At 68.8% G+C, this 13,495-nt stretch overlaps 1 protein-coding gene across 2 annotated transcripts; it reads left to right on the top strand.

Moving 5' to 3' along the window:
• Positions 1-200: 200 nt before the first annotated feature.
• On the top strand, positions 201-12,448 carry DQX1 (DEAQ-box RNA dependent ATPase 1). 2 transcript variants are annotated; one of them, XM_068944014.1, is made up of 12 exons: positions 201-1,107; positions 3,867-4,157; positions 7,463-7,656; positions 8,067-8,442; positions 8,828-9,067; positions 9,406-9,505; positions 9,741-9,899; positions 10,174-10,365; positions 10,525-10,650; positions 11,153-11,343; positions 11,417-11,607; positions 11,873-12,448. In XM_068944014.1, the coding sequence occupies exons 2-12, from the start codon at positions 3,876-3,878 to the stop codon at positions 12,054-12,056; spliced, it is 2,235 nt and encodes a 744-aa protein (XP_068800115.1). In that variant the 5' UTR covers positions 201-1,107; positions 3,867-3,875; the 3' UTR covers positions 12,057-12,448. The 2 variants fall into 2 exon arrangements, with proteins under 2 accessions (XP_068800115.1, XP_068800114.1); XM_068944013.1 differs by lacking the exon at positions 201-1,107 and adding an exon at positions 3,236-3,315.
• Positions 12,449-13,495: the final 1,047 nt, after the last annotated feature.

Here is a 13,495-nt window from a genome sequence, read left to right as displayed (position 1 = left end):
CCCTGTGCAGCAGTACGCGCTGCTGAGCGAGGCTGGGGCGTGCGGGTCAGATGGGGCAAGCCACTGCCCTCCAGCCTCCCTCTGCCAGCTCAGGGCACCAGGAGAAGCAGCAGCAGGGGCCAGGCACGAAAAGGGGGGTAGGGGCAGCTTGTCCGTTCTCTCGCACAAGCCGAGGCCCCGCTCCGGCAGCCTGCACAGCGGGGCCGTTCAGGGGGTGGCTGAGCTGCACACGCAGGTGCATTAGCCAGGTGCAAAGCAAACTCCTGAGCAGGAAAAAAGGGGAGTTTGGGGGTTCCTGCCTAAGGCAGGCTCTCAGATCAGAGTTCAGAGCAGGCACCAAGAAGCTGACATTGTCATCTGCAGGTTTGCTCAGGAAGACCCTGAGTGAGAGCTGCAGCTGGCTGCCACCGTCTTGGGGAGGCTCATGGGGAGCTGTCGCACCGCCGGCACACGCAACGGGAGATGAACAGCTGGCCGCAGGCTGTGCTGGCCGCTCTCCACCTGCAAGGGGTCCCCCTGCAAGGGCGACTGAAAGGGCCGGGAAGAGCCTGCCGGGATGTGCACTGCCCAGGGGGCAAACAGGGGAGGTGTCCTTGTAGAGAGGGATTTTGTCATTGCCAGAGACCCAGTTTGGCAGCTGAAGGGAAAGAGATGCTTCCCTCTAGGGCAGCCTATTTTAGCCCAGGCCTGGAAAACTAAAGGGAACAGATCGCAGGGCTAGACCTTCGTGGTTGCCTGGAAACGAGGGAGCTTGGCTTCTTTATGTTCATTAGGTGCAAGGAGAGCGGCTGGGGCCCAAAGGTCCTCCTGGCAGAGCTGCAGAAACACGCGGGGTGAACAGCCCCCACCCACAGCAGGAGGCACGGCACGGCACGGGGGGCTCTGCAGGTTCACCCCTCGCTGGCCCCTGGTAACTCACCCACATGCCTGTCACGTTAATTATGGCCTATCGCTCGGGTTAACGGGGGACGGCCCATCAGCCGAACGTGACCGGAGAGAGACAAGCGTGGGGACAGACGAGCTGTGCAGATGAGCAGACTCACCCCTCCGAAGGCATCAGACCTGGCTCTGCGCACCACGCTCATCAGGAGATTAGGGTAGCACGCGGTGAGCATCGAGCGACTGAGTCTGGTAACTAAAACATGACAAGCATCACCGCCAGCCTGCGCCCCGGCAGCTCTCCTGGGGCAGGGGATGGGCCTCAGGCCCCCTGCCTGGCACCCTCCCAGGGACAGGGGACGGGCTCAGCCCCCCGCCCCGGCAGGTCCCTCAGGGTTGGTGACAGGCTCAGCCCTGCGCCCTGGCAGGTCCCTAGGGGATGGGGTCGGGCTCGGCCCCCCCATCCCAGCAGGTCCCTTGGGGATGGGGACGGGCTCAGCCCCCCGCCCCGGCAGGTCCCTCAGGGTTGGTGACAGGCTCAGCCCTGCGCCCTGGCAGGTCCCTAGGGGATGGGGTCGGGCTCGGCCCCCCCATCCCAGCAGGTCCCTTGGGGATGGGGACGGGCTCAGCCCCCCGCCCCGGCAGGTCCCTCAGGGTTGGTGACAGGCTCAGCCCTGCGCCCTGGCAGGTCCCTAGGGGATGGGGTCGGGCTCGGCCCCCCCATCCCAGCAGGTCCCTTGGGGATGGGGACGGGCTCAGCCCCCCGCCCCGGCAGGTCCCTCAGGGTTGGTGACAGGCTCAGCCCTGTGCCCTGGCAGGTCCCTAGGGGATGGGGTCGGGCTCAGCCCCCCCATCCCAGCAGGTCCCTTGGGGATGGGGATAGGTGCAGCCCCCCACCCCTGCAGGTCCCTGGGGGATGGGGACGGGCTCGGCCCCCCGCCCCAGCGGGTCCCTGGGGGACGGGGATGGGTGCAGCCCCCCGTCATAGCAGGTCCCTGGGGGACGGGCTCAGCCCCCCCACCCCAGCAGGTCCCTGGGGGACGGGGACAGGTGCAGCCCCCCGTCACAGCAGGTCCCTGGGGGATGGGCTCAGCCCCCCTGCCCCAGCAGGTCCCTGGGGGACGGGGACAGGTGCAGCCCCCCGTCACAGCAGGTCCCTGGGGGACGGGGATGGGTGCAGCCCCCCGTCACAGCAGGTCCCTGGGGGACGGGCTCAGCCCCCCCACCCCAGCAGGTCCCTGGGGGACGGGGACAGGTGCAGCCCCCCGTCACAGCAGGTCCCTGGGGGACGGGCTCAGCCCCCCCGCCCCAGCGGGTCCCTGGGGGATGGGGACAGGTGCAGCCCCCCACCCCAGCAGGCCCCCAGGGGACGGGGATGGGTGCAGCCCCCCACCCCAGCAGGTCCCTTGGGGACAGGGACAGGTGCAGCCCCCCACCCCAGCAGGTCCCTGGGGGACAGGGACAGGTGCAGCCCCCCACCCCAGCAGGCCCCCAGGGGACGGGGATGGGTGCAGCCCCCCACCCCAGCAGGTCCCTTGGGGACAGGGACAGGTGCAGCCCCCCACCCCAGCAGGCCCCCGGGGGACGGGGATGGGTGCAGCCCCCCGTCACAGCAGGTCCCTGGGGGACAGGCTCAGCCCCCCACCCCAGCAGGTCCCTGGGGGACAGGGACAGGTGCAGCCCCCCACCCCAGCAGGCCCCCGGGGGACGGGGATGGATGCAGCCCCCCATCACAGCAGGTCCCTGGGGGATGGGCTCAGCCCCCCCACCCCAGCAGGCCCCCGGGGGACGGGGATGGGTGCAGCCCCCCGTCACAGCAGGTCCCTGGGGGATGGGGACAGGTGCAGCCCCCCACCCCAGCGGGTCCCTGGGGGACGGGGACAGGTGCAGCCCCCCGTCACAGCAGGTCCCTGGGGGGCAGGTGCAGCCCCCTGCCCCGGTGGGTCCCCGGGGGACGGGCTCAGCCCCAGCAGGGCCCGACGTGACCGCGGCGGCCTCGGAGCCGCAGGCCCCGCGGGGCCTCGCCGCGCCCCCCGGGCCGGTCGCCTCCCGCTGACGGCGGGGCCCGGCGGGACCCTCGGCCGGGCGCGCACGGGCCGGGCCGGGCCGGGCCGAGCCGGGCGGAGGCTCCGCGGCGCGCTAGGCCCAAGCCCGCCCGTTGCCACGCAGGCACCGCCGCGCCTAGCAACAGCAGGGGCGAGTGCTGCGCGCTGATTGGTGGGCTGGGCGGGAGGGCGGGGCTGTTCGGCCGCGCCCCGGTGGGCAGGCACGAGCCGCCGAAGGGGCGGGGCGGCGCTCGCAGGGGGCGGGGCCGCAGCGCGAGGGGGGCCGCTCCGCGCCGCTGATTGGCGGCGGCGGGCGGAGCCACGTGACCGCCAGCCGCGGTCACCTGACGGCTCCCGAGGTAGAGCGCCGAGGTGGCGGCGGTGCGCGCAGGTGAGCTGCGGGCCGGGCGGGCCGCGCCCCGAACCGGAACCGGAACCGGAACCGGAACCGGAACCGGAACCGGGATCCGAACCGGGATCCGAACCGGCACCCGGTCCGGACCCGCAGCTCGGACCGGGCCGGGAGGGCTGAGTCCGGGCTCCCGGGCCAGTTCGGTCCGATGCGGTCCGTCCCGTCCCGGTCCGGGACAGACCGGTCCGCCTGGGCTGTCCGGTGCTTCTCGGGCCGGCGTCCCCGCTGTCCCTCTGCGGCTGTTCCGTCCAAGGCGCCCCGGCCCGGTTCCGTTCCCCCTGCCCCGCTCCCCGGTGCTCCCTGTCCCGGTTTCCCCGTCGCCGGTCCGGCCCAGCCCGGTCTGCCCCGCCGCCGTCCCCTCCTGCCCATCCTCGAACCCGTGTGCCCCGGCAGGTGCCCTCCCGCCCCGGGGTGCTGCCAGGCGCAGGGGACCGGGGGGGGGGGCGGCTCTGCGCCAGGCCGGCCCGGCGCCCCCCGGCTCTCCCGGGACCTGGAGCGGCCCTAGCCCCCCTCTTGCCTGTCCCGTGCAGCGCCCTGCCATGGCCGGCTGCGGGGCCCCCGGCTCCCCGCCCCGGCAGAACGGCCCTGGCTCCGTGCTGGAGGAGGACGAGGAGGACGAGGACCCGGCTCTGGGTTGCGATGGCGATCTGGAGGTGAACCCCTACGACGGACTGCCCTTCTCCTCCCGCTACTACGAGCTCCTGCGGCAGCGCCGCGACCTGCCCGTCTGGACCACCAAGTACAGCTTTATGGAGCACCTGGAGGGCAGCGGTGGCATCGTCCTGGTGTCAGGGGCTCCTGGCACAGGCAAGAGCACCCAGGTGAGGAGCGGGCTGTGCCAGGGCATCCGGTAGCACCCGGCCCCCCGGAGGCAGTGTGAGTTTGGGGAGAGCCAGGCTGCTCTCTGGGAGCCCAGCACAGGGTTGTGGTGCCGGCTGCTCCGTGGCCGGTCCCTTCCTGCGCCCTCGTGGCAGCTAAGCGTCCCTCCTGCTCCGAATAGCTCTGATGTTGCTGTTAACAGCTGCTCTGTCCTGCCCGGAGGCAGCTGCCTTCCCTGTGGCTCCTGCGGATCTGACCTGCCAGCTCTACTCTGAGAGAACCACAGCCCACGTGGCACGGAGAAAACCAGACCGTACCCCGGCCAGAGCAGGCTGGCCGCGCTCGCTCCCCTAGCGCCGGAGCCAGCCCTGCGGGGTGGCGTTAGTCAGTGTTTACCGTGTGGCTGGCAGGCGTTCAGAGCTGTGGTGAAACCGGGAGATCTGAGCCCGGACGGGCCCGCGGGATGTCCCGAAGGCACAGGGATGGGGATCCTGCCGCCCCTGGCTGGCGGCCTCTGGTCCAGGCTACCTGGGCAGCCTGCGGGGTGGGCGGAGGAGCTGAGTGCCGGGGCTGCGGCCCCGGGACGGCTGCCAGCTCTGCAGCAGAGCACCTGGGAGGGTGCTCGCCCTGGCCAGCCCAGAGGACGGGCAGGGCAGTGCCGGGAGCAGGCCGATGGGAGTGAGCTGGGCCGGGTGTTGGAGGCCCTGGCAAGGCCTCGGAGAGGGAAGGCGTTTCCACTCTGGGAGCAGCCGTGCGGAGGCGAGAGGGGAGCCAGCCGGGGGTGCAGGCAGTGGGAGCCGTCCCTGTCCCGGCGCCGCGTGCCCGGCTGGCCGGGGCAGCAGTGCCAGGCTTGGGCGGCCAGGCTGGACGGTGCCAAGCAGGTGGTGGGTGCGGGGTGCCAGGATCCTGCCTCCCCCCAGCACGTGTGTCCAGGGGCGCTGATCTCCTCTGACAGTGCTGGCACAGCACCTGGAGACGTCGTCACGCAGACTTTGACCGGGGGAGGGTTCACCTGGAAGCTGCCGGGGCAGCTGTGGGCTTCAGCAGGGCTGTCTGTGGTTTTGGAGCAGAATTTGGCAGCTCCAAGGCCCTGTGGGATTATCAGGGTGTTGCCAGCGGGGCTCTGGGCCGCTTGCCCAAAACACCTCCCGTGGGTGTAACCAGGCCGCAGCAGCTGGCCTGGGTACTGAGCTCCAAGCTCAGCCGTGTCTGTGCGGTCCCGCCTGGGGGAATAAGGACCCTGAGCGCTGCTTCTGCACACCTTGGCCTCGTTTGGCCCCACATCGGGGCTTTTTTAGGTGTAGGCACCCTGCGTAAAATCCCTGCAGGACAGCAGGCAAGACCTGACTTGACAGGCAGGACTGCATGAAGCATCTGATCCTGTGTGTTGGTGTGGCAACACCCCTCTAATTTGATATTTCCACACAAAGAGGGAAGAATCAATGCACAAACCAGGTCCCCTCACTGTTTTCGTGGCAGAGGGCTGTCCGCGCTCTGTGCTGTCACCCTCACCGATCCTTGCGAGCCAAGCGGAGGCAGTGGGGAGAGCCCAGAGCTGTGCAGAGATACATCCGAGCAGGGCTGATTCATGGGGGACTTGCAGGGCCAGGCAGGGCAGCAGACTGCAAGCCCACCTGTGGTCACTGCAAGCGCCTGGTAGGGTGCAGTGCCGGACGCGAGGCTGACAGCGTACGCTCTCGCACGGCCGTGAGCTGAGGGCTCTCTGGGGCAGGTCGTGGAGCAGGTCTTTGCCTGCCAGGCCTGTCTGTGACTCTGGGTGCTGTACAGACACCGGGGAACAGCTTTGGGTGGTGCATGGGGCACAGGACAAGTGGGTGAGGTGGGCTGGGGTGTTGCAAGCAGAGTTAAATGGCAAATTCTGGTCTCCAATGCCTGAGGAGAATCCACATGATCCCAGGACCCTGTCCCTCAGTACCTGGCTGGATGCTTGGGCTGTGGCTGTTACCTTGATGCTACTTTCCCGTCTCATACCTTGGGGTTTTCTGGCCCCACAGGGAGGGGCTCGAGCCCCTGCCACACACTCGTGGCTGCTGCAAGGTCTTGTGGACTTCACCAGGAGCCGCTTACCTGCCCCCTTGGCCACAGGTAGCAGCAGCTTCCTGACTTGGGGCCTGCTCAGGCCTTTCCTGCAGAGGCAGCAGGTGACAGGAGAGGGACCAAAGAGGAGTATGGGGCCGTTTCTCCTAAAGAAGCCATAAACGTGCAGTTTGGGGGTGTGTAACCCCTCAATCCCAATCCCCGAGTGTGGTGGGACAGGGAAGGTGCAGAGAAGGGTGGTGGAGACTGGTCAGAGGAGGAACAGCTTCTCTGCAAGGGAAGCACTGATAGATCAAGACTTTGACATGGGCAAGAAGTTAGGTCCCTTGTAATTTCTCTGCCTACAGAATGACGTGGCGGGGGGAGGTGGACAGGGCAGTCGTCCCATGACCATGAGAGCCAGGGGCCATGGTGTCTCATAGGCAGAGTGATGGAACCGTGGAGCTCGTTGCACAGGATGCTGTGGGTTCAGAAATAACGGTAACTTGGGAAGCAAAGTCCCAAGGAGACTACTGAATGCTTCTTTATAACCTCTGGTTCAGGAAGTCCTACAGACACATTTCTGGGAGGTATTGGCTCAGAGGAGGATCTCTCTGCGCTTGCCCTGTTCCTCTGCCAGCAGCGTGTGTGCTCCGGGGCTGGCAGGGCTCCTGTCTCGCTGGGTCAGGCAATGGTCCTCGGGCTGCTGGATCCTGGGACCTCGCTGCTGGCTGCGACGGCTGGTTGGGAGCGTTGGCGGACGGCGCCGTCTCGCCCAGCTCCTGCTGTGATGGGGGTGGGAGCTGGGATCCCAGGAAACTCCTAGAGCTCCTCACTCATGTGCGTGGGGCTGCCACCTCCTCCAGACCGTCTGGCCTCTGTGCTGGGTCCAGGCGGCTGCAGCAGGGCAGGTGGCACGAGGCCGTCCCTGGGGAGCGGCGCTGCCCTGGGCCGGGCGGCGATGCCCCGGCCCCTTGCCTTTGCCGTGGCTGCAGTGATTTCTTGCCGCTGTGTGTTCAAGGTAGCTCAGCGTGGTCTTTCCCTGGGGTTTCTCGCTGCCCCACCCAGAGCCGTGGGAGTCTCGGGGGGACCCAGGAGGGGGCTGTGGCATTGCACTGTGCGAAGCTTGGCTGTGGCCGCTGAGTTCCCACGGGAAAGGCACAGCGAGGTGCTGCACGGCTGTCCCTGAGCCCTGGCGAGGGAGGGGAACGCCCTGTGCTCCTGGCCAGGGCAGTGGTGTCTCCAGGCCCCTGACGCTTCTTCCTTGCAGATCCCGCAGTGGTGTGCGGAGTACGCCCTCTCGCTGCAGTTTGCGCACGGCCTGGTGGCTTGCACCCAGCCGCACAGCCTGGCCGCCCTCAGCCTCTCGCTTCGCGTGGCAGACGAGATGGACCTTAACCTGGGCCACGAGGTCGGCTACTGCGTCCCCCACGAGGACTGCTGCACCTCGGAGACCATCCTGAGGTGAGGGGCACGGCGCTGCCTGCCCGCGGCCGGGAGCGGAGCCCGCACTCGCTGACCCTCGCCGGCCGGCCGGCCGGGCCCCCCAGGCGGCATGGTGCTGGGAGCACTGATGGCGCTGCACTGTAATCCCGCTGAGCTCCCTGGCTGCGGCGTAATCCCTTAATCCATCCTGGCCGTGCTGGGGGAGCGATGAGCTCAGCTGCTAACTCCCTGGGCAGGGTGAGTGTTGCTTCCTGAGCTCCAGCAGGAGCTGGGAGGGGGCGAGGCGTGCGCTCCCAGCAGCCCTGCCCGCGGCCCCCTCCCTGTCCCCGGGCGGAGCTGCTGCGCGGGGACGTCGGGTGGTGGGTTTCCATCCTGCGTGGGTTCTCCCGCGGCTGCCCCACGGCCTGACGGGGCTGGGGCTGCGGCAGGTACTGCTCTGACGAGATGCTGCTGCGGGAGATGACGTCGGACCCGCTGCTGCGCCAGTATGGGGTCATCGTGCTGGACGAGGCGCAGGAGCGCACGGTGCCTACGGACGTGCTGCTGGGGCTGCTGAAGGACGTGCTGCGCCAGCGCCCGGAGCTCAAGGTGGTGGTGGTGACCTCACCGTGCCTGGAGGAGCGACTCCGTGCCTTCTGCGGGGACCCGCCTGTGGTGCGGGTGCCGGAGCCTGGCCCGGCCCCACAGCTGCTCTACAGGGACCCGCAGGCTCGTGGCCACGTTGCAGCCGCCTGCCAGGCTGTGCTGGACATTCATCGGCGGCAGGAGCCCGGCCACGTGCTGCTCTTCCTGGCCAGTGAGCAGGTGGGGTGGCAGGCACCTGCTGCGGTGGGCAGCTTTGGGGCGGCAGGGGACGTCACTGTGCCAGGAGCATGGGGAGAAGAAAAGGCGCTGGGGACAGGGAAAGGGGAAGGCGAGGTTTGACTGGGAATCCCTTTCTACTGGTATGTAGAGAAGCTCTGAGAAAGGCTGGGGGGGCTGCTCTGTGCTGGAGGTGTTGGGGGATGAAATTGTGTGAACTGCGAAGTCTCTGCTGAGAGCTGCTGGCACAGTGTGGGGTCGAGGATCTCTGCACAGAGCCAGCAGGAGCCAGCGGATGGGCACGGAGGAGCGCACCCTGGTCTGGGGGCGCGGGGCGGCTCACTGCGGTGGTGGGACCTCGTGCGTGTCCCTTGGTCCTTTCCTGCAGGAGATCACCGAGTGCTGCGAGGCCATCCAGACCGAGGCTGTGGCCCTGAACCCCGGGCTGGGCCAGCTGCTGGTCCTGCCCCTGCATCCCGGCGTGGGTCGGGCAGCCCAGAAGGTGTACGAGACGCTGGAAGAAAAGGGCCGAGAAAGGAGGGTGATCGTCACGCACTGGCTCGCGGACTCATCCTTCTCGCTGGGGACCGTGCGCTTCGTCATTGACTCAGGGCTGGAGCTGCGCAATGTGAGTGATGCTGGCCTGCGCCAGCAGGGCGTGGATGGGGAGCTGCACGGCTTGCAACCGTGGGCCTGGGTCTGTCTGCTCTGGGTGCAGTCAGCAGTGCGGGGAGGGAAGGTCCCAGGGTCTCTGCTGCCGAGCTTGGTGGGTGGAAAAAGAAAGGCTGGGGGGGGGGGGCTGCGGGTGCCTGTCTCCTCTGCTCCTCAGGGGCTCCCGCTGAGCGATGCCCTGGGCTGCAGCGTGGAGCGAGGCAGCTCGCCTTGTAGCAGCCACAGGGGGCAGGAAGCTTTGGGGCAGGCGGTGGCACATCTGTGGCTGTCCTTCCTCACGGCCTCATCCTGCAGGTTTACAACCCCCGGATCCGGGCAGAGTCCCAGGTGCTGCGGCCCATCAGCAAGAGCCAGGCAGATTCCCGCATGCAGCGAGCCGCAGGTAGCCCCCCAGGTGAGAGCCCCAGCCCCATGCATCCCATGGGCAGCGAAGCAGGGGCAGGAGGATGCCCTGAATGCGCCTCTCCAGGCCTGACTGTTGTCCCACCCCATGCGGGGTCCTCAGCAGCCTCCTGTCTGGCTCAGGACCCTTCTCCTGCCCCGTGAGCCTGGCTGTGCGTGGTACCTTGTCCCTGTGCTGCTGTGCTCCGTCCCTCTAACGGTCACAGCTCACAGCCTCTTGCCTGCAGGCACCTGCCTGCGCCTCTACTCAGAGGCCTTCTACGAGCAGCGCCTGCCGCCCAGCCCCGCACCCCACGTGAGCGAGACCAGCCTGAGTCGCCTGGTGCTGCTGCTGAAGCGCCTGGATATCGCCGACATGGGCCAGTGCGACTTCCTCGACCGGCCAGGTAGTGCCTGCGGGATGCAGAGGGACTGGGCATGGCGGTGCTGGGAGCGGGAGGCTGTGCATGGGGCGGCTCGTTGGGAGCCACCGAGCGTTTGTCCCGCGCAGCACTGCTGGAGGCTGGCAGTGCCAGTGTGGTGGGGCGGCTGCTGTGCTCTCTGCAGCCCAGGCTATCCTCGGAGAGAGGCAGCAGGGCCCCGCGGGTGCAGGCGGAGGGCGGGTAGTGCTGCCAGCTCCTGCTGGCACCGGCCTGGCAGCCAGCTGATGCCCTGCCCCAGCCCCCGAGTCGCTGATGCAGGCGCTGGAGGACCTGGACTACCTGGCAGCGCTGGACGACGACGGGAACCTCTCGGAGGTGGGGATCATCATGTCGGAGTTCCCCCTGGACCCCCAGCTGGCCAAGGCGCTCATCGCCTCCTGCGAGTTTGACTGCGTTGAGGAGATGGTCAGCCTGGCTGCCATGCTCACAGGTACCACGGCCGCGGGGGCCGGAGCCGCAGCCAGGCCGGCTGCTGGCACGGGGGACGGCGTGCCTCCTGGGAGCACTGGCCCTGCCCTCCTGCCTGGCCCTGCCCGACGCAGCTGGCACTGGAGAGATGTGCTGACCCTCCCCTCTGCACTGTCCCCAGTTTCCCCCTGCTTCATGCCCCCTTCTGTGCACCTGGAGGAGGCTGTGACCGCACGCCGACGGGCCCTGCTGCACCCGGACGGAGACCACTTCACCCTCATCAATGTGTTCAACACCTTCCAGCAGCGTGAGTGCGGGGCAGGGGCTCGGCTGCAGGGCGGAGCACCCCGCAAGGCTCCCACTGCTCCCTTGCGCGTCCCCCATCCCTTTCTGGAGCCGTTTGCTGTATTTGTGGCAGCATCCAGCTGCTGCAGCCTGGCTGCAAGGAGGTCCTAACCTGAGTGTGGGGGCCACGCTCCCTGCACTGTCCCTGTCCCCCCCGCGATGCAAGGGACGTGGTTCTGTGGGAGCTGCAGTGCCTGGTTTCACAGCACATGGGCCCCCGGCCCAGCTTCAGGATTTTTCAGAAGAGTTGAGGTTGTAAGGGACCTCTGGAGATCAGTCATCTAGTCCAACCCTCTGCTCCAGCAGGGTGATCTGGAGCAGGGTGCCCAGGACCCTGTTCAGTCGAGTTTTGAGCATCTCCAAGGATGGAGACTGCACAACCTCCCTGGGCAACTGGCTGCTGAGCAGGGGCCTCTGCTTCCCCGGCACTGGCCCCGCTCGCGCTGAGCCCGCTCTCCCTGCAGACAACGCAGATGAGGGCTGGTGCCGCAAGCACGCGGTGAGCGGGGAGGCGCTGCGGCTGGCGGGCATCGTGCGGGCCGAGCTTCTGGAAGTGATGCAGCGCATCGAGCTGCCGGTCTCGCCCCCTGCCTTCGGCACCGACAGCAACGTGCTCAACCTGCAGCGAGCTCTCATCTCCGGCTACTTCCTCAAGGTGGGCTGGGGTCCTGTGTGGGGCGAGGGGGCAGCGCCTGTCAGCCCCACTCGCCGCCCGCTTCGCCCCCCAGGTGGCCCGGGACATCGACGGTTCTGGCAACTACGTGATGCTGACGCACAAGCACGTGGCTCACCTGCCCCCCACCTGCTGCTACCTGCTGCGGCGGCCTCCCCAGCGCCTGCCCCCCTGGGTCCTCTACCACGAGTTCACCATCTCGCAGGACAACTGCCTCCGCGTGGTCTCAGAGATCCAGCCCCAGATGTGAGGACCTAGGGCTGGGAAGGGCTGCATCACAGCTGGCCTGCGCCTGTGCTGGACTCTGGAGCTGCTGGCAGCCCAGGAGCACGGCAGAGCCCCGGGGCGACGCCTGGCCCGGCGCCTCCGCCGCGGCTGTGGTGCGCCGTGGGGGCGGGCGGCGGGATGGCCCCAGTCCTGGGCAGCAGGAAGACTGCTCCCAGTGCTGTCCCTTCGGAGGCAGCCCCTGGGCCGTGTCTTCTCCCCACCGTTGACCCTCCGTCTCCCCTAGGCTGGTGGAGCTGGCGCCCCAGTACTACCTGAGCAACCTGCCCCCCAGCGAGAGCCGCGACCTGTTGGCGGAGCTGCGGGAGAAGGTGGCGGAGGCGGAGGAGGTGCCCACGGTGCCTGAGCCGCCGCTGGAAGAGGCGGCTGGAGGGGAGGACGAAGAGAGGGACGTCTGCGTGGTGCAGTGAGCAGGAGCGGCCGGAGCCCTCCGCACCGAGGGGCTGCCTGGGCTCGGCCGCGACGGCGGCGGGCGGCAGCCGCAGGGGCAGCGCCGCTGCAAGGGCTGTCCCCCTGCCCCAGGGCCGGTGGGCAGACCCTGCTGCTACGCCAGCCCTGCGCCACGGTTGCACCCGCGGCTGTGGGGCCAGCCCTATGGTGCCGCCCTGGAGGCAGAGCCTGGTTTGGTGCAGAGGGGGCCCAGGGCCAGGGCTGCTGTGCTGGAGCTCCCTACCGGGCTCCCTCCATCCGCGGCTGCCCCAGGGGCTGCCCCGGCAGTGGGCGCCAGGCCCTGCCCATCCGGCTCCCCAGGGGCTGCGGGGCTGCTGTGGGTTTCTCCTGTATAAAGTTTTGTGATCTTTGATCCTGGTGTGGAGTCGGTGATTGCAGGGCGAGGTGGTGTCTGCACCACAGCAGGGTCCGGCCGGGCTGGGGGAGCGTCTGCCCGGGCTGGGCTCAGCCCCGCAGGTGCTGCCGCTCCTGGGGCTGGGGCGAGCACAGCCCCGGGCTGTGGGGCCAAGGACTGCGTCAGCCCGGCCGCGCTGCCCCGCTGCTGCCGCTCCAGGGTCCCCTCTGCTCCCAGAGTGCCGTGTTGTTGTCCCCCCCCCCCCGTCCCATCCCATCCTATCCCAGAGCCTCTTCCCTGTCCCATGCGGGGGGTTTTTGAGCATGATGCATCCCTGGCCTCGCTCACCTCACACATCTCATTCTAGGTACTGTGCCGCTGCCTCCGAACTCGCCACCGCACTGATGGGCAGCCCTGGCCTTTGGGCCGGGTATTCCCCTCTGCTCTCCTTCGCTTTGTTCTGCAGAAGCGGAGGGGAAGCTGCGGCCGGTGGTGGAGGCGGGTGGCAGTCTGGATACGCAGGAGCCGCGGCGGCTCCAGCCCGGCGCTCGCCCCCCGCCTCCCCAGGGCCGGGGCTAGCTCCCCAGCGGCGCCTGCAGCGTTGCAGCACCTCGCGCTTCCCCTCCCTGCTCCCTGCGGTTGCAGCAGCACCGGGCTGGGGGCTGTGGGGGCTCTGGGCCCTGCACCCCCCGGCACCCCTGGCTGCTCCGTCCCTGCAGCCGCTGGCGCGGGCTCGACTGCTCCCGGCTCCGCAGTGTCGTCCTCCAGCGCTCGAGCCTCGAAGGCTGGGCGGCGAGAGGCGGCAGCAGGGTTTCCCCCTGCCCCAGCCGAGGCGCAGCCAGAACTTCCCCCTCGCCTTCTAGGAACTCCAGAAAGTACGTGAGCTGGAGCTGTCGGACGCAGCTCCTTCCTCACTACCCCTTTCCCAGCCGGGAGCGCTGGGCTCGGGATGGGGGCGGGAGCCGCCTCCTGCCGCGCTCGCTCCCGCGACCTGCCGGTCTGCGCTGACAGGTGCTGCGGATGGCCAGCAGGTCTCTGCCCGCCGTCCCGCTCCGGCAGGGCCGA

The sequence above is a fragment of the Struthio camelus genome, chromosome 4 (assembly GCF_040807025.1).
Source record: "Struthio camelus isolate bStrCam1 chromosome 4, bStrCam1.hap1, whole genome shotgun sequence".
Classification (NCBI taxonomy): Eukaryota; Metazoa; Chordata; class Aves; order Struthioniformes; family Struthionidae; genus Struthio; species Struthio camelus.
The sequence above is the reverse complement of the archived record's forward strand: the minus strand, read 5'-3'. Positions and strand labels throughout refer to the sequence as shown.

Coding starts and splice junctions, on each gene's coding strand:
- DQX1 (XM_068944014.1), top strand. CDS start 3,876: ATGGCCGGCTGCGGGGCCCCCGGCTCCCCGCCCCGGCAGAACGGCCCT. Junction 4,158..7,462: donor GCACAGGCAAGAGCACCCAG/GTGAGGAGCGGG, acceptor TCTTCCTTGCAG/ATCCCGCAGTGGTGTGCGGA. Junction 10,651..11,152: donor GTTCAACACCTTCCAGCAGC/GTGAGTGCGGGG, acceptor CTCTCCCTGCAG/ACAACGCAGATGAGGGCTGG.